The 23,048-nt window shown below is 43.2% G+C and overlaps 1 protein-coding gene across 2 annotated transcripts in view; it reads left to right on the forward strand.

The window, feature by feature from the left end:
- Positions 1–23,048, forward strand: part of LOC143815933 (uncharacterized) — a 61,201-nt gene that overhangs the window by 22,564 nt on the left and 15,589 nt on the right. For both annotated transcript variants that reach the window (XM_077295727.1, XM_077295728.1), the window contains exon 3: positions 22,127–22,239. In XM_077295727.1, coding sequence (XP_077151842.1) covers positions 22,127–22,239 — 113 coding nt within the window. The remainder of the gene's footprint in view (positions 1–22,126; positions 22,240–23,048) is intronic.

The raw sequence follows: 23,048 nt of genomic DNA on the forward strand, positions 1-23,048 counted from the left end.
TATCTGTGCTTCCTGAGGGTCTCAGTAACCATTTAGCCATTTCAGGGCTACGATATCAAATGGTCTCACTTGGCTTTTCAGATGTCCTACTGCGTCAGAGACAAGCCTATCCCAGCGGGGATTATGGCACACTCTACTCGGTCGGTAGACGTTCTTTTTTGTGCCTTTTGGTATCAGGCGTCAGCACAACAGGTCTGCAAGGCTGTAACTTGATACAGCCTACGCTCTCAACTTCTGCACAAACGGCCCCTCGCATATGTGTTCCACAAGCGGCGGTAGCGCAACTTTAGACAGTTGGTACATGGGGTTAGATCTGTGATGTGATTCCCCACCCAGGGACTTCTTTAGGACGTCCCATGTCTGTGTCCCCAAATGAGGCGTAGGAGAATTAGGGATTTTTGTGTACTCACCGTAAAATCCTTTTCTCCGAGCCAATCATTGGGGAACACGGCACCCACCCTGTTAATCTTTTGGCTTGCGCTTGTTTTTTTCTTTAATCTGATATTAAGTTTATGATCTACTACTTTTGCACCAAACTGGTTCTCTGGGAGCCAGCAAGAGGGTGTATACTGCAGAGGAGGAACTAACTCTTTGTTTCAACTTGGTGTCCTCCTGGTGGCAGCAGCATAACACCCATGGTCCGTGTCCCCCAATGACTGGCTCGGAGAAAAGGATTTTACGGTGAGTACACAAAAATCCCTATTTCACGAATATTTGAAATGGATCCATTATTTGTCCATTTTCCAAGCCAGTGAGAAAATCTCGCCATACAGATGTCATACGCTGACATGCGAGAAAATTGCATCCTCGCACTGCACACGGATCACTGTTCAGGGAACATTTCTGCAATTCTCGTCTATGTAAAACGGACCGATTTCCCCTACGCCTCATTGGGGGACACAGGACCATGGGTGTTAAGCTGCTGCCACTAGGAGGACACTAAGTAAACACAGAAAGAATAGCTCCTCCCCTGCAGTATACACCCTCCTGATGGATCTCAGTGAACCAGTTCTTGCTTAGTGTCTGTAGGAGGCACTTGGGTCTGCTTTCAGACCCCACCGTTTTTATTTTAGCTTTTTACTTTTTATTCTATTTATCCTTAAAGGAGCGAATGGGGGCGACGGTTCATTTCTAGGTTCCGATCTCCCCCGAACCATCAACAGGCAAGTACGTGGAGCGTTCCTCCCGTATCCTTTCCTGCAATGTTGGATGCCAGCCCTGAGCTCATATTACGGGTGACGGTTTCTTCGCGTTCCGATCTCCCCCCTCCATAGCAGGCGACCACATGGAGTAGCCCTCCATCTACCTCTCCTGGAGCCAGGTGCATAGCCGGACATGATATATATGGCGTCCGTGCAGCCCCCTCTGCATCACCACTGATATAGCGGATGACGCATGGCGGCAGAAGCTCTCCACCCCCTCCCTGACTATGGCGACGGTGGATTGAGCACCGGCCCACCGCATCTACCTTGAGTACACTGCTGGGGCCGAGGCGCTAGGGGGGTCCTGGTCCCCGGGGTATGGGAGGTCCGCACCTTAAGCCTGTGTCCGTGGGTGGTCCGTAGTGCGGCAACCCCACGAAGGAGTGCAGCTAATGATGGCGCTAATAGCAATACAGGCCTGAGTTTTGGCCACGCCCACCACCAGTTAGCCCCGCCGACTTTTCCTGGCGATTCTCATTCCCTGTGATGAGCTCCCACTTCCTGGTCTCGGCGGCCATCTTGGGACACCCACAGCCCTGATGCTGCAGCACTGCTCCAGCGTTTCCTATCACAGCCCTCAGGACTAGCGTTTTTTCTCTGCCTACACTGCGGACCTCCCTGGGGACTCAAGACACAGGACCTGGGTAAGCTGCAGACACATAGCTTAACCCTTCCCCTGCTAGTAAGCGCTTTTCTCCAGGCTTTACTATGTCTCAAAGAAAGCCTCACAAAGTCTGGCAAAACCCACACTGTATTTTTCGCTGCATGTACCTCTTGTAAGGTATCATTACCCCAGGGTCACAATACTGCATTGTGCACAGCTTGTGAACCGGTGACTGCTCAGGAACCACCTGTTGCTGATACTGAACCCAGTGAGCCTAGTCCCCCTGAGTGGGCTACCTCCCTTTCCCGGTCTATGGCATCCCTGGCAAAAGCATTAGACTCGTTCTGAGACCCTTCCTCTAACCAGGGCACTAATACGGACGACGCTTCCGATGGTCAGAACCCCTCGTACTCCAGGGGGCGTACCTTGCCAAGGAGTTCTCACTCTTCCAGGAAAAGGACTCATGCCATATCCCCAGACCATCAACGGTTTTTGGGTTCTGAGAGCTCCATTCCTCGCTCCCCTTTCATTGGGGCTAGTAGAGAACCTGTTTCAGAGGACGATTCTGATACGTCCCTAGATCAGGAATTTTATCACGATCAGGAGACTCTCGACTCTCTAATTGAGTCAGTGAATAAGGCTTTGAGACTTGAGGAGGAACCCTTATCTAAAACGGATCATGCCGTGTCCTTTAAGAGGACCAAACGAGCTCACAGTGTTTGCCACTCATCCCAAGTTTAAGCAAATTGTTGAATCTCACAGGATCCGTCCAGATAAAAGATTCACAGGGCAGAAGCCCATGGAGTCCAAATATCCCTTTGCCCAGGATCTAAGAAAAGATTGGTCACACAATCTCCCCCAGTAGATCCTCCGGTATCGCGCCTGGCTACGAAATCTGTTTTATCCTCCTCGGAGGGCGCCTCTATTAAAAATCCAACCGATCGTCAGACCGACAATATGGTGCATTCAGCCTTTGAAGCCTCAGCGGCAGCACTCTTTCCATCTTTTGCCGCTACGTGGGTGGCTAAGACTATGACCCACTGGGCTGAGGTCTTGTCTTCAGCAGTACTGGATACCAATCTTCCCCCCCAGAGATAGCAGACCTCGCTACTCAGCTAGAGCTGGAGATTTTGTAGTGACGTCGTCCCTGGATGCCGCTGACTGCGCTTCTCAAGCGCCATCCGGAGGTCCTTATGGCTCAGGGACTGGCGTGCGGATTCTACTTCCAAAAAGTCATTGACTTCTCTCCCATATCAGAGCGGTCGCCTTTTTGGCGAAAAGCTCGACCAGTTAATTTCTGACGCCACTGGAGGGAAGAGTAAATTTCTTCCACAACAGAGACCCTCTCAGCCCTTTCGGAACCTGCAACTACAGGCTCGGTCCCGATATTTATTTATTTATTTATTTATTTATTTATTTTATTTTTTTCGTTACAACTCAAACTGGTCCTCTACTTCCACATCTCCCGTTTCTGGCCGGTCACAACGTGGAGACAGAGGTTCACAGGCCTCTTTAAGCCTTCGCCTTCATGGAGAGGCAGGCCAAGGCAGCCAGGATCCAGAGGCGCCAGAACGGGCAGACCTTCCACACAATGACTCCCTGCGGTATCCGGGGGACACCCTCAAAGTAGGCGGCTGCCTGCTTTCCTTCAGTGCCGCATGGCTCTCGGTCGTTCACGACGAGTGGGTCCGCGATCTAGTGTCCTCCGGATACAAGATAGATCTCTTATCTCGTCCTCCAAACCGTTTTTTCTTGTCTTCTCCTCCCAGGGCAAAAGCATCAGAGTTCTTCAAAGCTATAAGCTCTCTGAGAAAAGATGGAGTTATTATTCCGGTCCCTCAAAGCGAAAGGTTTCAAGGTTTTTATTCAAACTTCTTCATTGTTCCAAAGAAGGACGGTACAGTACGGCCCATACTGGACCTAAAACTGCTGAACAAGTTCGTCAGGGTACGACGGTTCCGGATGGAATCTCTTCGTTCTGTCATCGCCTCCATGGAAAAAGGCGAGTACCTGGCGTCTATAGACATCCAGGACGCATACCTCCACATTCCTATTTTACCTTCTCACCAAAGGTTTCTTCGCTTCGCAGTTCAGGAAGATCACTTCCAATTCGTTGCTCTGCCCTTCGGCCTCGCCACCGCTCCCAGGGTATTCACCAAGGTCATGGCGGCTGCCGTGGCCATACTCCACACCCGAGGACTGGTGGCGCTCCCATATTTAGACGATATCCTCCTCAAAGGCCTCTCTTTCCGCTCCTGCAAGGAAGCCGTGGCCATCACAATAGATACCCTTTCTCGCTTGGGTTTGAAGATAAACTTAAAAAAATCTTCCCCAGTGCCGGCTCAGCGAATTTCCTTTCTATGAATGATACTTGACTCGTCCCGGGGGTTGGTTCTTCTTCCCCCGGTAAAGATCTCAGTCTTACAGCCAGAAGCTCTCTCAGCCTTGCTCTCACTCTCTGCGCTTCAGTATGAGAGTCCTCGGCAGGATGGTAGCAGCTATGGAGGCGGTTCCATTTGCCCAACTACACCTCCGTCCTCTACAGCATGCCCTCCTGGCTGTTTGGGACAGGAACCCGTTCTCCCTAGACTGTCGGTTCCTCCTTCCCCAGCGAGTCAGACAGTCTCTCAGGTGGTGGACATTGAAATCCTCCCTGAATAAAGGGAAGTCTTTTCTTCCAGTACACTGGCTGGTTGTGACGACAGACGCCAGTCTTCTAGGCTGGGGAGCGGTGTTCCTTCATCACACTGCCCAGGGCCGCTGGTCCCCCCAGGAATCACGCCTTCCAATCAACATCTTGGAAATCCGGGCGATCAGGCTTGCAGTTCTCCAGTTCCATCCCTTCCTAGCAGGTTGCCCAATCAGGATTCAGTCCGACAACGCCACTGCAGTGGCATACATCAACCGCCAAGGGGGAACCCGCAGCAGGGCGGCCATGACAGAGGTAGGCCACATCCTCCGGTGGGCCGAGGAAAACCGCTCAATGATCTCTGTGGTTCACATCCCGGGAGTGGACAATTGGGAGGCAGACTTCCTCAGTCGGCAATGCCTCGACTCCGGGGAGTGGTCTCTCCATCCGGAGATCTTCCACCAGATCTGCTGTCGTTGGGGAACCCCAGACGTGGATCTGATGGCCTCACGGCTGAATTCCAAGGTTCCCGACTTCATGGCTCGGTCCCACGATCCGGCAGCCATCGGGGCAGACGCTCTTGTACTCCCGTGGCATCATTTTCGGCTTCCGTACATATTTCCCCCGCTTCCTCTCCTGCCGAGAGTCATCAAGAAAATCAGAGCGGAGAGGGTACCGGTAATCTTGATTGCGCCAGATTGGCCGCGCCGGGCGTGGTACGCGGAACTAGCTGCCGACGTTCCCTGGCGATTACCGATTCGCGCAGATCTGCTATCTCAAGGCCCCTTTTACCACCAGAACTCAGAGGTCCTGTGTTTGACGGCATGGCCGTTGAGTCCCTGGGTCCTAACCCAGGCAGGTTTCTCTCCAGAAGTCATAGCTACCATGATCAGCGCTCGAAAGCCTACATCTATGTGTATCTATCATCGCACTTGGAAGACTTTCTTTTCATGGTGTAGCAACCGAGGACGTTCTCCTCTATAGTTTTCCATCCCTTCCATTCTCGAGTTCTTACAAACGGGTTTGGACTTGGGTCTCGCCCTTAGTTCTCTCAAGGGGCAGATCTCAGCCCTGTCTGTTCTCTTCCAACGCAGGATTGCCAACAGATTACAGGTCAAGACGTTTATTCAGGGAGACTCCCATCGGGCGCCCCCCTATAGGATGCCGTTGGAACCATGGGATCTTAATCTGGTCCTCGGAGTCTTGCAACAGGCTCCTTTCGAACCTCTACAGGAGGTTTCCCTGTCTCTTCTTTCATGGAAAGTTGCTTTTCTAGTTGCGGTCACCTCTATAAGACGAGTCTCCAAGCTGGCGGCTCTGTCCTCTCAAGTTCCGTTCCTGAATTTTCATCAGGATAAGATGGTTTTGAGGACATCCCCCTCTTTTCTACCGAAAGTTGTATCCTCTTTTCATCTCAATGAGGAGATTGTCTTACCGTCACTCTGTCCGGCACCAGTCCATCGCATCGAGAAGGCCCTTCACACACTGCATTTAGTGAGAGCTCTTAGGAGATACATCTCGCGGACAGCGTCTTTCCGCAGGTCAGATGCCCTAATCGTGCTCCCGGAAGGACCGAGGAAAGGGTTTCCCGCTTCCAAGGCGACAATAGCCAAATGGATCCGTTCGGCTATTCAAGAGTCCTACCGAGTCAGAGGTCTTCCTGTCCCAGCAGGGATTAAGGCTCACTCCACTCGGTCAGTGGGTGCGTCTTAGGCCATCCGGCACCAAGCTTCGTCAGCACAAGTTTGTAAGGCTGCGACTTGGTCCAGCCTGCATACCTTTACAAAACATTACCACATTCACTCTCAAGCCTCGGCAGATGCAACCGTCGGCAGACGAATTCTGCAGGCGGCTGTGCCGCATCTGTAACTTGTGGGTGCAAGTAGCAATTGCAGTAGTTATTATTATTATTATTATTATTATTTATTGTTATAGCGCCATTTATTCCATGGCGCTTTACATGTGAGGAGGGGTATACATAATAAAAACAAGTACAATAATCTTAGCCCCTTAATGACAGCCAATACGTCTTTTAACTGACTTGAGATATAAGAGAATAGCCTCCACATACAGGTGACAATCCAGCAGCCATCGGCTGTACACAATAGCTGACAACTTACTGCATCAGACACAATCAGTGTTGGCACCGTACATATCTGTTTAACCCCTTAGATGCTGCTGTCAGTAGTGACTACATAATTATAAACGGTTAAGAGTGTGAGGGCTTCCTCTTTATCCCAATTGGTGCCCTCAGATCATGATTGTGTGGTCCGGATGTTTGCGATGGCAATTCACGACCAAATAGCGGCCTTAGAGTCTGTCGGCTGTTGTAATCTGTTCAGAAGTTACCAACATTTAGGTGGTAAATAATACACATTTTCATTTCTGTCATACCACTTTGCATTAATTCCTGTAAAGCACCTGAAGGGTTAATAAACTACCTGACAACAGTTTTCAATATGTCAGGGGGTGCTGTTTTTAAAATGGTATCACGTTTGGGGGTTTCCCAATATATGAGACCCCTAAAGTCACTTCAAACATGGATAGGTCCCTAAAAAAATAAATGCTGTAAATTTCCTTGAAAAAATGAAAAATTGCTGCTACATTTTTACCTCCTAAAATGCTAATAAAATAAAAGAACATTTTACAAATGGTGCTGATGTAAAGCAGACATGTGGGAAATGTTATTTATTAATGGTTTGCTGTGGTATGACCATCTGGATTAAAGGGATAATCATTCAAACTTTGAAAATTGCTAATTTTTTAACATTTTTCTCAAATTTTTTGATATTTTTTATAAATAAACACAAAACATATTGACCTTAATTTACCATTATCATAAAGTATAATGTGTCATGAAAAAACAATCTCAAAATCACTGGGATTTGTTGAAGCGTTGCAGAGTTATTACCACATAAAGTGACACTGGTCAGATTTTAAAAATTTTGCTCTGTCACTAAGGGGTTAAACAATACAAGTCATAACTGGTACAGGAGGAGTGAGGACCCTGCCCGCGAAGGCTCACAATCTACAAGTTAATTGTTTCCCACCCAGGGACTGCTTTAGGACGTCCCATGGTCCTGTGGCCCCCAATGAGGCGTAGGAGAAAAGGAGATTTTTGTGTACTCACCGTTAAATCCTTTTCTCCGAGCCAATCATTGGGGGACACAGCAACCACCCTGTTAGCCTATTGGCTTTGGTTTTTGTTGAGTTAAATTGGGTTTTGACATAGTTCATCCTTGTTAAATATTAAGCTCCTACTGCTTTGTTACCGAACTGGTTCACTGAGAACCAGCAGGAGGATGTATACTGCAGGGGAGGAGTTATTCTTTCTGTGTTTACTTAGTGTTCTCCTAGTGGCAGCAGCATAACACTCATGGCCCTGTGTCCCCCAATGATTGGCTCGGAGAAAAGGATTTTACGGTGTGTCTCCTTACCTAAAGGAGCTCCCCCCCCCCCCCCAATTTTCCCCTCCACTGCCACACCGCCATCTCTCTGCAGTGTAGGGAAGTGCAACACAGCCCTATGTATGTGAACGGAGCAGCTCCCTGTACAGCAGTGCCACTTTGACAGTAAAAATGATGGAGACTTTACCCTATAACTGAGCGTATTTACACCATTGTATAAGAATTGGGAATATCCCTTTAAAAAAAAAAAAAAAAAGTAATATCTGCAGATTTTACCTTTTTCCCTACAGTTGGATTTTTTTTTTTCCAATTTTTGCAAGGTTGTTTCCACCAATCTCTTCCATCGGAAAATAATGTACAGTCTGAGTTATGTAAACACTGCAGTTTCTGACTTGGAACCAGAGGTGACTCCAGGTCACCAATAAGCTGCAACCTTAGAAAGAAGACAGACTTTTCAATGACTGTCCAGCTTTGTGGTATTGTCCTTTGGGGTAGTGTGATGCCACCTGCAGGTCTTTTTTCTTTACTGCAGGTTTATGAAAATTAATGTTCAAAGTGTAATTTGTGATCACATCGTGGATGTGTGGTTTGTTTGGCTATTTTCTGGCTGAAGGGGGCAGGTTTTCCCTTTCAAATGGTGTATTATGTGTGTGTGTGGGTGCGGTATGAACGGAAATGCAAAGGGATCACCGAAAGAGTGTTTTGAAATAATATAGAAGGATAACATTTTTTTACACCAAATAACCTGTTGAATTATTTAGATTATTGCTGTCATCTGGATACAGTTGTTTTTGTAGATTGAATCTAACAACAAATAGTATGTGCCGCTTGTTTACAGAAGTTATAACATTTATAGTAATTAACAACATACCCACTACCCTTAAAAAATAAATACCGTATATACTCGAGTATAAGCCGAGATTTTCAGCCCAAATTTTTGGGCTGAAAGTGCCCCTCTCGGCTTATACTCGAGTCATGATCGGCGGTGGGGTCGGCGGGTGAGGGGGAGAGAGGACTGTCGCATACTCACCTAGTCCCGGTGCTCCTGGCGCTCCCCCTGCCCGTTTCACGGTCTTCGGTGCCGCAGCTCGTCCCCTGTTCAGCGGTCACGTGGGACCGCTCATTAAAGTTATGAATATGGACTCCACTCACATAGGGGTGGAGCCGCATATTCATTTCTCTAATGACGGTAATGGTGACCGCTGACAGAGGAAGAGGCTGCGGCACCCGGAGACCAGCTGTCCGGGATAAGGAGCCAGGGATGCCGGGAGCAGGTAAGTATGTCATATTTACCTGTCCGCGTTCCACACGCCAGGCGCCGCTCTGTCTTCCGCGTCCTCTTGCTCTAACTGTTCAGGTCAGAGGGCGTGATGACGTACTAATCTGCGCGCCGCCCTCTGCCTGAACAGTCAGTGTGGAGAGACGCCGAGACGGGATGCTGAGGAGCTGCGGGCAGCAAGAGAGGGGAGTATGTCATTTTTTTTTTTTATTTTTTTTTTATTGCAGCAGCATTATATATTGCACAGCTTTATATGGAGCATCTATGGGGCAATAATGAACGGTGCAGAGCATTATATATGGCACAGCTTTCTATGGAGCATCTATGGGGCCATAATGAACGGTGCAGAGCATTATATATGGCACAGCTTTCTATGGAGCATCTATGGAACCATAATGAACGGTGCAGAGCATTATATATGGCACCGCTTTATGTGGAGCATTTATGGGACCATAATGAACGGTGCAGAGCATTATATATGGCACAGCTTTCTATGGAGCATTTATGGGACCATAATGAACGGTGCAGAGCATTATATATGGCACAGCTTTATGTGGAGCATCTATGGGGCCATAATGAACGGTGCAGAGCATTATATGTGGCACAGCTTTATATGGAGCATCTATGGGGCCATAATGAACGGTATGGAGCATCTATTTTTATTTTTGAAATTCACCGGTAGCTGCTGCATTTTCCACCCTAGGCTTATACTCTAGTCAATAAGTTTTCCCAGTTTTTTGTGGCAAAATTAGGGGGGTCGGCTTATACTCGCGTCGGCTTATACTCGAGTATATACGGTAAATATGGAGAGACATTCTGGAGGATTTTTAGATTGTGTTTGGTGTAAAGTGCAATCTACTACTTTCATCTTATACAGTGCCTTGCGAAAGTATTCAGCCCCCTGGAACTTTTCAACCTTTTCCCACATATCATGCTTTAAACATAAAGATACCAAACATAAATTTTTGGTGAAGAATCTACAACAAGTGGAACACAATTGTGAAGTATAATGAAATTTATTGGTTATTTTAAATTTTTGTGGAAATTCCAAAACTGAAAAGTGGGGCGTGCAATATTATTCGGCCCCTTTAACTTAATACTTTGCTGGGCCGCCTTTTGCTGCGATTACAGCTGCAAGTCGCTTGGGGTATGTCTCTATCAGGTTTGTACATCGAGAGACTGAAATTCTTGCCCATTCTTCCTTAGCAAACAGCTCGAGCTCAGTGAGGTTTGATGGAGATCATTTGTGAACAGCAGTTTTCAGCTCTTTCCACAGATTCTCGATTGGATTGAGGTCTGGACTTTGACTTGTCCTTTCTAACACCTGAATACGTTTATTTGTGAACCATTCCATTGTAGATTTTGCCTTATGTTTGGGATTATTATCTTGCTGGAAGAGAAATCTCTGTCCCAGTCTTGGGTCTTTTGCATACTCCCAACAGGTTTTCTTCAAGAATGGTCCTGTATTTGGCTCCATCCATCTTCCCATCAATTTTAACCATCTTCCCTGTCCCTGCTGAAGAAAAGCAGGCCCAAACCATGGTGCTGCCACCATCATGTTTGACAGTGGGGATGGTGTGTTCAGGGTGATTAGCTGTGTTGCCTTTACACCAAACATATCGTTTGGATTGTTGCCAAAAAGTTCGATTTTAGTTTCATCTGACCAGAGCACCTTCTTCACATGTTTGGTGTGTCTCCCAGGTGGCTTGTTGCAAACTTTAAATGACCCTTTCTATGGATATCTTTGAGAAATGGCTTTCTTCTTACCACTCTTCCATAAAGGCCAGATTTGTGCAATGTACGACTGGTTGTTGTCCTATGGACAGACTGTCCTGCCTCAGCTGTAGATCTCTGCAGTTCATCCAGATTGATCATGGGCCTCTTGGCTGCATCTCTGATCAGTCTTCTCCTTGTTTGAGTTGAAAGTTTAGAGGGATGGCCGGGTCTTGGTAGATTTGCAGTGGTATGATACTCCTTCCATTTCAATATAATCGCTTGCACAGTGCTCGCTCCTTGGATGTTTAACCCCTTCATGACCTTGGGATTTTCCGTTTATCCGTGTTCGTTTTTCGCTCCCCTCCTTCCCAGAGCCATAACTTTTTTTATTTCTCCGTCCATATGGCCATGTGAGGGCTTATTTTTTGCGAGACGAGTTGTACTTTTGAACGACATCATTGGTTTTAGCATGTTGTGTACTAGAAAACGGGAAAAAAAATTCCAAGTGTGGTGAAATTGCAAAAAAGTGCAACCTCACACTTGATTTTTGTTTGGCTTTTTTGCTAGGTCACTAAATGCTAAAACTGACCTGCCATTATGATTCTCTAGGTCAGTACGAGTTCATAGACACCTAACATGACTAGGTTCTTTTTTATCTAAGTGGTGAAAAAAAATTCCAAACTTTGCTTAAAAAAAAAAAAAAAAATTGCGCCATTTTCCGATATCCGTAGCGTTAACATTTTTCATGATCTGGGGTTGGTTGAGGGCTTATTTTTTGCGTGCCGAGCTGGCGTTTTTAATTATACCATTTCGGTGCAGATACGTTCTTTTGATCGCCCGTTATTGCATTTTAATGCAATGTCGCGGCGACCAAAAAAACGTAATTCTGGCGTTTCGAAATTTTTTCTCGCTACGCTGTTTAGCGATCAGGTTAATCCTTTTTTTTATTGATCGGGCGATTCTGAACGCGGCGATACCAAATATGTGTAGATTTGATTTTTTTATTGACTTATTTTGAATGGGGCGAAAGGGGAGTGATTTAAACTTTTATATATATATATTTTTTTTTTTTTTTACTTTTGCCATGCTCCAATAGCCTCCATAGGAGGCTAGAAGCAGGCACAACCCGATCGCCTCTGCTACATAGCAGCGATCTAATGTTCGCTGCTATGCAGCAGAATTGCAGGTGTGCTGTGGGCGCCGACCACAGGGTGGCGCTCACAGCTACCGGCGATCAGTAACCATAGAGGTCTCAAGGACCTCTATGGTTACAATGGAGAAGCATCGCCGACCTCCGATCATGTGACTGGGTCGGCGATGCGCTCATTTCCGGCCACCCGGCCGGAAGCGGTAGTTAAATGCCGCTGTCTGCGTTTGACAGCGGCATTTAACTAGTTAATAGGCGCGGGCAGATCGCGATTCTGCCCGCGCCTATTACGGGCACATGTCAGCTGTTCAAAACAGCTGACATGTCCCGGCTTCGATGCGGGCTCACCGCCGGACCCCGCATCAAAGCGGGGCTTCTGACCTCGGACGTACTATCCCGTCCGAGGTCATAAAGGGGTTAAAGTTTTTGAAATCATTTTGTATCCAAATCCGGCTTTAAACTTCTCAACAACAGTATCACGGACCTGCCTGTTGTGTTCCCTGGTCTTCATGATGCTCTCTGTGCTCCAAACAGAACCCTGAGATTATCACAGAGCAGGAGACTTGATTACACACAGGTGGAGTATATTTATCATCATTAGGCATTTAGGACAACATTGGATCATTCAGAGATCCACAATGAACTTCTGTAGTGAGTTTGCTGCACTGAAAGTAAAGGGGCCGAATAATATTGCACGTCCCACTTTTCAGTTTTTGAATATCAACAGAAATTTAAAATAACTAATACACTTCGTTCAACTTCACAATTGTGTTCCACTTGTTGATTCTTCACCAAAAATTTACTTTTGGTATCTTTATGTTTGAAGCATGATATGTGGGAAAAGGTTGAAAAGTTCCAGGGGGCCGATTACTTTCACAAGGTACTGTAGAAGTGTTTGGACTGCTTCTTTGACCATTGCCTACATCGGTAGTATTTTTATGTTTGTGAAGTGGGTTTGTGCTTAACTATTTTATCAGTGGTTTGGCAATCATGGTAAAATTAATAATTTTCTGATAGTTTGGTACGCTGCAAGGCATTTAGATACTTGCATTGCACCCACTCCTTCATAGCTTGCAACCTTAAGGAGTTTATTCGGAAACCTGTAGTGGACAAATTATCCTCACAGGAAATTTATTTTTTGAACCAAAAGACACATTTTTCAAGTTTAGCAAAGTAATGAATTGTCTGCGCCTTTGGAGCACAGTACATATATCGGATATGTAACGCACTATAAGGTGAATAAATCAAAATATCATTCAGATAGACAACCCCATATTGACCACTTATATCTCTGAGTGGGTAATTGACAAAATATTGAAATCAGCCAGTGTATTGCTTGGTTCAAAAGACACAAGATACTTAGTGTCTCTCTGGAATATTAAATTCTATTTTCCACAAATTTCCTTCTCTAAAGCCTCATTCATACATCTATTATTTTTCATGTAAAAAAATTTTTTACTTGTGGCAAAAGTGTTTTTGGATCTATTTATCATCCATGTTTCATCAGTATTTTTCCCGCATAAATAAATTTTTCAAATCCTTTCCTATCCTTTGCCATGTTTAACATGGATACTATCCTTGTGCTCTGTTTGTCATGGGCCCACAGCCTTGTATTGGCATGTTTAATTCATGCGTCCGACAAAAAGTGGATATATCTCTGATTTTTGCATGAACATATACACAGCAGCATAAATTATATCGGTTACATGTTCTATCCAAGAAACATACAGATAGAACATGTATGTGAAACAGACGTCCGTCTGAATGAGGCCTAATCTAGATTAGGTTCTATGCACTTCTGAGATTTTTGTTGTGAACCAATGTGCAGGATACAGAGATCATGGATGAGTGGCAGAGGTTACTGATTTCTACAGTAGTTTTTGTTAAGCTCCCGGTAGTCAATACATGGTCTGAGATCACCATGTTTTTTACCAATAAAAAAAAGCCTGTGCCTACTTGGTCACCTGAACGGTTTGATGGAGCCTTTTTATAGACTGTCTGCTATATAATCTTTCATGGGCATGCAGCTCTTAATGAATTAGGACTATCGGACAAGTAGCATGAGCCTCAGTGTATGCCTTGCCACAAAACCTACTCCAATCGTGGAACGGAGTAAGAATTGTGGCATCAGGTATGCCGCCGCTCGTCATGAATTTGAGCAGGAGGTGCCTTGCCCTCGAATCGCTCCAGCTCAGCTCACTTTCAGATGTGTGCAAACTTCAGAAAATCTGGCCAACGGCTGCTGAATTTTTGTGGAAGCAAATTGCAACAAATCTGCATTTCCTGCAAATGTGGATTTTTTTTTTTTTTTTTTTTTGTAGAATTCAATTCCACTTGAAAATTCTTCATCTCTACTTGGAAGGTGAATTTCCCAGTAGCTATCACAACTGAAAGAGTAAGTGAACTACGGTCTTTCTCTATGAAAGAAACCTATTTGAAAGTATTAGATGATTAAATTGTTCTCATTCTGTCCCCATCCTTCCTAAGGAGGTATCGGATTTCTACATATCTTAAAAATGATGCCCTCCTTTATTCAAAACTTATCAGATTTGTAAAGAAGAAGAATTCCACTCCTTGGATGTGCGTGGCATTATCCTCAATTATCTGTAACAGTCAATTTCCTGAAGGAAGAATCAAAATCTATTTTCCCCAATATTAGTGGAAACGGATTTCCCTTAGGACAGGGGAGAAAAGGGGTGCTATCTAAGCACAGTAAATAGGTAATCAATAAATCGGGAGAGAAAAATTGCACTGGTTAAGTTGTGCTGACTTAGGCAAAAAGCTAGGTGTGGTATCTGATATATCGTGGATTGCGGCTGACCTGGTGGATTGTAGAAAGTTCCTCCCATGAAGTTCCAGCGATTAAATAGCAGCAAAAGAAGACCTGGAACGTGTCACTTACACATCAATAGGTGATACAATTAAAAATAGCACTGGCAAAGCGATGTTACTCCAATCGAGGTTATAATAATAAAAATTTTGACAAGAATGATTAAAAACACATGTTTTGGTTTGAACAGCTTTCATTAAGTGTCATCAAATAAAATGTAAAGTCGAACCCTCTTATACTCTCCCTAACTGAAAAGGTGTGGAGCAGATGACTGACAAAATACATACGGTGTTTTATCCAAGGTCTCTTGATAGTCAACCACAATGAACATATAAATAATAAATCATACATCCTACATCAGTAAATAAAAAAATAAAAAAGTAGACAGCAATAAGTACATAGTATAACATTGTGCGAAATGTAAAATGAAATGTAACGAAGATATAAATCTAAAATGATGTGTGCAAATAAACCTGTATACAACCCCTGGCAAAAATTATGGAATCACCGGCCTTGGAGAATGTTCATTCAGTTGTTTAATTTTGTAGAAAAAAAGCAGATCACAGACATGGCACAAAACTACAGTCATTTCAAATGGCAATTTTCTGGCTTTAAGAAACACTAAAAGAAATCAAGAACAAAAAATGTGGTAGTCAGTAATGGTTACTTTTTTTTAACCAAGCATAGGGGAAAAATTATGGAATCACTCAATTCTGAGGGAAAAAATTATGGAATCACCCAAAAATAAGAAATGCATCAAATTAGATCTGCTCCTTAGTCTGCATCTACAAAGGAGTGATCACACCTTGGTGAGCTGTTGCACCAAGTGGACTGACATGAATCATGGCTCCAACACGAGAGATGTCAATTGAAACAAAGGAGAGGATTATCAAACTCTTAAAAGAGGGTAAATCATCACGCAATGTTGCAAAAGATGTTGGTTGTTCACAGTCAGCTGTGTCTAATATCTGGAATAAATACAAACATGGGAAGGTTGTTAAAGGCAAACGTACTGGTAGACCAAGGAAGACATCAAAGCGTCAAGACTGGAAACTTAAAGCATTACGTCTCCAAAACAGGAAACGCACAACAAAACAAATGAACGAATGGGTGGAAACTGGAGTCAACTTCTGTGATCTAACTGTAAGAAACCGCCTAAAGGAAATGGGATTTACATACAGAAAAGCTAAACGAAAGCCATCATTAACACCTAAACAGAAAAAAACAAGGTTACAATGGGCTAAGGAAAAGCAGTCGTGGACTGTGGATGACTGGATGAAAGTCATATTCAGTGATGAATCACGAATCTGCATTGAGCAAGGTGATGATGCTGGAACTTTTGTTTGGTGCCGTTCCAATGATATTTATATAGATGACTGCCTGAAGAGAACATGCAAATTTCCACAGTCATTGATTATATGGGACTGCATGTCAGGTAAAGGCACTGGGGAGATGGCTGTCATTACATCTTCAATAAATGCACAAGTTTCTGTTGATATTTTGGACACTTTTCTTATCCCATCAATTGAAAGGATGTTTGGGGATGATGAAATAATTTTTCAAGATGATAATGCATCCTGCCATAGAGCAAAAACTGTGAAAACATTCCTTGAAAAAAGACACATAAGATCAATGTCATGGCCTGCAAATAGTCCGCATCTCAAGCCAATTGAAAATCTTTGGTGGAAGTTGAAGAAATTGGTCCATGACAAGGCTCCAACCGGCAAAGCTGATCTGGCAATAGCAATCAGTGAAAGTTGGAGCCAGATTGATGAAGAGTACTGTTTGACACTCATTAAGTCCATGTTTCAGAGACTGCAAGCCATTATAAAAGCCAGAGGTGGTGCAACAAAATACTAGTGATGTTTTGGGGTGTTTTTTTTGTTTGTTTTTTCATGATTCCATATTTTTTTCCTCAGAATTGAGTGATTCCATAATTTTTTTTCCCCTATGATTGGTTAAAAAAGTAACCATTACTGACTACCACATTTTTTGTTCTTGATTTTTTAGTGTTTCTTTAAGCCAGAAAGTTAACATTTGAAATTACTTCAGTTTTGTGCAATATCTGTGATCTCCTTTTTTTTCTACAAAATTAAACAACCGAATGAACATCCTCAAAGGCCGGTGATTCCATAATTTTTGCCAGGGGTTGTATAACAGTTCTACGGAAGCTCAGACGGCTCTAAATATGGAAAGAGTTGTTCATTTAAATGCCTCCACGCAAAGACATGTAAGCATGCTACTATATGGAACCAAGCGCAATGGAAATGCATATACAGGGGGAAAAATAAGTATTTGATAAACTGCCAATTTTGCAAGTTTTCCCCACCTACAAAGAATGGAGAGGTCTGTAATTTTTATCGTAGGTACACTTCAACTATGAGAGACAGAATCTAAAAAATAAATCCAGAAAAATACATTGCATGATTTTTAAATAAAAAAATTGAATTGCATTTTTTTGCATGAAATAAGTATTTGATCACCTTCCAACCAGCAAGAATTCTGGCTCTCACAGACCTGTTAGTTTTTCTTTAAGAAGCCCTCCTAATCTGCACTCATTACATGTATTGCAGCTGTTTGAACTCATTACCTGTATAAAAGACACCTGTCCACACAATCACTCCAACCTCTCCACTATGGCCAAGACCAAGAAGCTGTCTAAGGACACTAGAAACAAAATTGTAGACCTACACAAGGCTGAGATGGGCTACAGGACAATAGGCAAGCAGATGGTGAGAAAGCAACAACTGTTTGCACAATTAGAATTTGGGAGAAACACAAGATGACTGTAAAATTTCCTAAAGTCTGGGGCTCCATGCAAGATCTCTTCTCGTGGGGTAAGGATGATTCTGAGAAAGGACAGGAATCGGCCCAGAACTACATGGGAAGACCTGGTCAATGACCTGAAGAGAGCTGGGGCCACAGTCACAAATATTACTCTTAGTAACCCCTTATGCCATCATGGATTAAAATCCTGCAGGGCACGCAAGGTCCCCCTGCTCATGCCAGCACATGTCCAGGCCCGTTCGTCAATGACAATCTGGATGATCCAGAGAAGGTTATGTAGTTAGATGTGACCAAAATAGAACTTTTTGTCATCAACTCAACTCTCACTGTTAGGAGAAAGAAGGATTTGTGCAACCCCAAGAACACCGTCTCAACTGTGAAGCAAGGTGTTGGAAACGGTATACTTTGAGGGTGCATTTCCTCAAATGAGACAGGACATCTGCACCTCCATCCCCTAGTAAGAGCATTGAAGATGGGTTGTGGCTGGGTCTTCCATGACCCAAATCACATAGCCAGGGCAACTAAGCAGTGGCTCTGTAAGAAGCATTTCAAGGTCCTGGAGTGGCCTAGCCAGTCTCCAGACATAAACCCAATAGAAAATCTTTGGAGGAAGCTGAAGCTCAATGTTGCCCAGCGACAGCCCTGAAACCTGAAAGATCTAGAGAAGATCTGTATGGAGGAGTGGGCCAAAATCCCTGCTGCAGTGTGAGAAAACTTGGTCAAGAACTACAGGAAATGTCTGACCTCTGTAATTACAAGCAATAGTTTCTGTACCAAATATTAAGTTATGTTTTTCTATTGTATCAAATAATTATTTCATGCACTAAAATGTAAATTAATTATGTAAAAATTGTGGGTTTTTTGGATTTTTTTTTTTTTTTAAGATTATTTCTCACAGTTGAAGTGAACTGTATATGTATACGAAGTTTGTTCTATTACATCGTGTAATCCATCTGGATACAAACTTTGTGGTTTGTATATCTAATAGGTTTCTTTTAGAGTTTTAAAGTTTTTCTGTTATTTATTGATTGGCAGGGGATCTGTTCAAGAGATGTAACGCTAACCAAATAAATATTCTAAAGTTCAATCGCAAGACGATGTGAAAGACCTTTATTTTTTTTTTTTTTTTTTAAAAAAGCATTCTTTGTATTGTCTGTCCATTCATACGTGACCATAATACGGACAACTTATTGTTAAAATACCCCTGATTGGAGTAACATTGCTTTGCCACTCTTATTTATGATGATATCCCCTTTTGCGCCACATTCCTGGAATTCCTTTGCTGCTTTTCCCCAATATTGGGGATTTAGCAAAGGCGAAAAGATTCTAAGAGTACTACTGAAAACCGGATTCAAAATAAAAATCCATCTGTGAGGCCTCTAAGGGCTCATGCAGACAAGCCTATAAATCGGACGTGTGTCTTTTTGATTTTTAATATGGCAGCACACTAACCCATATTATTTAATAGGGCTATTCAGATGAACGATTTTGGTTTTTTTTCAGTTCCAGCATTCGTGAGAAAAGAGCTTGCAGCGTGTGCACTACCTTTCTGCGTATAGTTGGTGAGACTCGCTCATGTAAGTGAGTTGGTGTCCAAAAAATGAAAAACCGGATCCCACAATGTACATCCGTGTGGCATCTTATCTTTTTGTGGATTCAACTTGAAATGACACTGGAAACCTGCAAGTGTCCCAGGAAGTAGTTAAGGGGGAAAAATAAACTTCAGTGCACTTCTGGAGCCTGCCAAAGCCAATGGATGTGGATTTGATTGTTTTGGAGAAATTGGTGCGTTTGCAGTCAGGTGAGCAAACCGGTAACGTTTTATGTTTTTGGACAAAAGTAAGCTTGTTTCTTTAAAATGAGGTGGAAAAAAAAATAGCACATGGATGGAAAAAATGGAGACTCTAATGAAAAGTAGTTAAAAATCGTTCACTTTTTGTGGCTGAAGCTTGTGATTTTTCATATGCCCAAAGTAGACCTTTTGGGCTAAATCCAAAACTGTGTTACTGAAAACTAAGTGCACATCACCCTGTAAACACAATCCCCACTGTCAATTATGGTGGTGGAAACATCATGCTATGGGTATGCAGGGACAGGAAAGCTGGTCAGAGTTAATGGGAAAATGAATGAAACTTAAAATAAAGCAATACTGGATGAAAACCTGTAAGAGGCTGCAAAAGACTTGAGAATTTTGCGTTGCGGAGATGAGGGGGTCAGTGGTTGCTCGAAACTGCATGGACCACAAATCATCCCACCGAGCGCTCGCTCTCCTTTCCCCGTGGGTGTAATAGTACTCGGACAACACAGGGTGAGTGTAAAACAGTATGGCAATACTTTTATTGATTCACAAAACTGGCAAATAACATAGTCCCAGCAAAATACCCAAGACGTTGAAAAAATAGTCTCACCCTTCCGCTGACTCTCCCGGGATAAGAGCAGCTGTGATTTCAGAGCTTCCAGGACCGACTACCCCCACCTGTAGCATGCACAGAGAGGAGGTAACGATAAGCTTAGGAAGCGGACAGTCCATCTAAGATAGCATACTGAAGAATGTCAAATCTGTGTCCCTCATGATGGAGCTTTAATCTGTTAGCTATCCTGTAGAGTTTCTCGCAGTGGTTTTATGAAGAGTCTCTGGTTCTTTGGATCTCTTGGCTGTCTGGATGTATATTGTTATAGGCATATCCCACTTATATAACTCACAACTGTTGTACTTCAAGCTAGTATCCAGGGGTCAAGAGGAAGATGTAATGAGATTAACTCGCATTGTTTGACTATTTAATCAATTTGCACAGTTTTTACTCCTCTGTTTTGCAAGTCAGCAAGCTAGCTGGCCTGGACATTGTGTAATCAACATATTAGCAGACATCATTGTTCAATTACCCGGCTTCTCTGTCATCCAGGATAACAGCAGAACAACAAATGTCAACTTAAAAGTCAATATTATAGGCTTATACGAACAAAAGTCTGTGTTTTCTTGACCAGCCAAAGAACAAACACATGAATTCCAAACTCAACAAATAGATAAGTCTATTCCTCCTGGCTTACTGAAAATAGACATCTGGTTAACTAAGTTCAAATGCTGTGTCTTGAAAGGTGATATTTCACCTTCCAACAGGACAAGGACCCTAAACATACAGCCGGAGCTACAGTGGAATGGTTTGGATCAAAGCGCATATTCATGTGTGTGAATGGCCCAGTCAGTGTAAATCCTGATAGAGACCTACCCCAAAAGACTTGCAGTGAAAGGTGACTCTACAAAGTATTGACTCGAGGCTGAATACAAATGCACGTCACAATTTTCAGATTTATATGTTTAAAATTTTTAGAAAACCTTGTATCATTTACTTTATGCATCAAATACTTGCTACATTGTGTTGATAAATCACATATAAAAAGAAATTAAAAAATTAAAGTCTGTGGGTGTAATTGTGAAAAATTTCAGAGTATGAATACTTTTCCAAGGTACTGTATCTTCTCCAGAAAAAAAAAATTGAAAGCTCATTCCACCAAAGCGAAATCTGTCACGTGGGCCAAAGAACTAGTGCCTGCTTTGAGCAGATTTGCAACCAAATTGTCATCTTCCATACCTTTTCTAAAAGCAGACTAAACTTAATGTCTGCTAAGACCTTACTTTCTAGAGAAAAGATCTCCACACAGTTGTCCCTCTTATTATGTTTATTTGGCATTTCTCCTGTGGTGCTGTCACGGAGGGCAACCCAAGAAAGTAGAATTAGTCTTCCCAGTAATTCGGTTTCTCAGTACCCTCCACAGCAGCACGCTTTTCCATATCTTCTTTATGAACTCTTGGGTGTTAAATAAATAAATAATTTCAGCATTCATGCTGGCTTTGGTATGTGAAAAACACTTAACCTCTTTGTGTTTCCTGTCCTTTTCAGACTAATTACATTTTTTTTGCCCAGGAGTGGGCTTTTTGAAAAAAGAATAATTAATTTAAAAAATTGTTGTCTTTTTTACTTTATAAAAACCATACTTTATATACATATGTCCCATAAGAGGTGAACAGCTCTGCTATGCTTGGAAGATGTCCAGAAATCATGTGATTGCCAGATCTGACATAAGTGTTAATACAGTGAAATATACATGCGATGTTAGATTAGCGACCTGTGTAGCATTCTGTCTAGTGAAGTAGTTGGCTTTTGCTTTTTTATTTTTATTTTTTTAGCAACTGCTGTAATTTGAAATACTTTTATTTCAATTTTTGTTCCTAATTTACTTATAATTTTGGATATTTTAAGCCCCTAATTTTTAACTGCTGCCACTAGGATACCTACTTAGACGGGGGACGCTGGGTGGGTAAGTAATCATGGCTGTGCAACCTGTACCAGTAACCAGCAGTTCTTACTGTGAGATGTGGGACAGATGGGGGTTTATGGAAGAATTTCTGGGTGACAGAGTGGAGTGTTAGTTGACTCTCATTTGATTTTTTGAAAAATGGGATCAAACAGCCTTGGCATATATTTAACATTAACTTCTGACAATGTCTTTCTCTTTGTGCCTTCAGATGGCTACGGCTATCGCAAAAATGTCCCTGAGAAGTTTGGACCTCCAGTGCGCACAATGTATCGCCTGAGGGTGGAAAATCTATCTACACGGTGCACCTGCCAAGACTTAAAGGTATGGGTTTTTGTGAATGTTAGAGCACTTCTATATCTATACCCGCGTTAAATAATGTTCTCCCTAAATTAAAAGGATTGATGTTAAAGGGGTGGTTCAAAGGTCAAATACATTTTAATCTAAATCCCTATCTATTTAGTGCCATAATCTAAACGAACATGTAATATGCTTGCCTTAAAAATGCCTTACTGTTCCCTAACTACACCATCTAACTGCTATTGCATTTTTGTCCCTACTTCCTGTGTGGTGACGCTTTGTTTGAGTATCCCAGTGCATCTTATCTACCCCTAGCTGTGTGGCCATGTATATAAATTGTGTACCCCTAGCTATGAGGCCATGTCTATAAATTGTGTACCAATAGCTATGTCATCATGTATATAAATTGTCTATCCCCTAGCTATGTGATCATGAATATCCACTGTCTACCCCTAGCTATGAGGTCTTGTGTATGCACTGCCTACCGATTGCAATGTCATCATGTATATGTACTGTCTATCCATAGCTATGTCATCATGTATATAAAATTTCTACACCTAGCTAAAGGCTCATTCCGACGTCTGTGCCAATCTGTCCCAGCATGGACTGCTAATGCACAAACTGGACTTTCTAGGAAGCTGTCACACTCGGGTCAGGAGACCAGCAGCCAGTCCGTACATTGCAGCTCGATATTGGACCATTTTTCATGAATGTCTGAATGAGCCCTAAATATGTAGTTTTTCAGTTTGCACAGTGAAGTGTGTAGAACTAGCTTTGTGGTGTTAGTAATTGGCTTAGCCCTTAAGGCCGTTAAACCAGCCTAACTAGAATAG

The sequence above is a fragment of the Ranitomeya variabilis genome, chromosome 3 (assembly GCF_051348905.1).
Source record: "Ranitomeya variabilis isolate aRanVar5 chromosome 3, aRanVar5.hap1, whole genome shotgun sequence".
Taxonomy (NCBI): Eukaryota; Metazoa; Chordata; class Amphibia; order Anura; family Dendrobatidae; genus Ranitomeya; species Ranitomeya variabilis.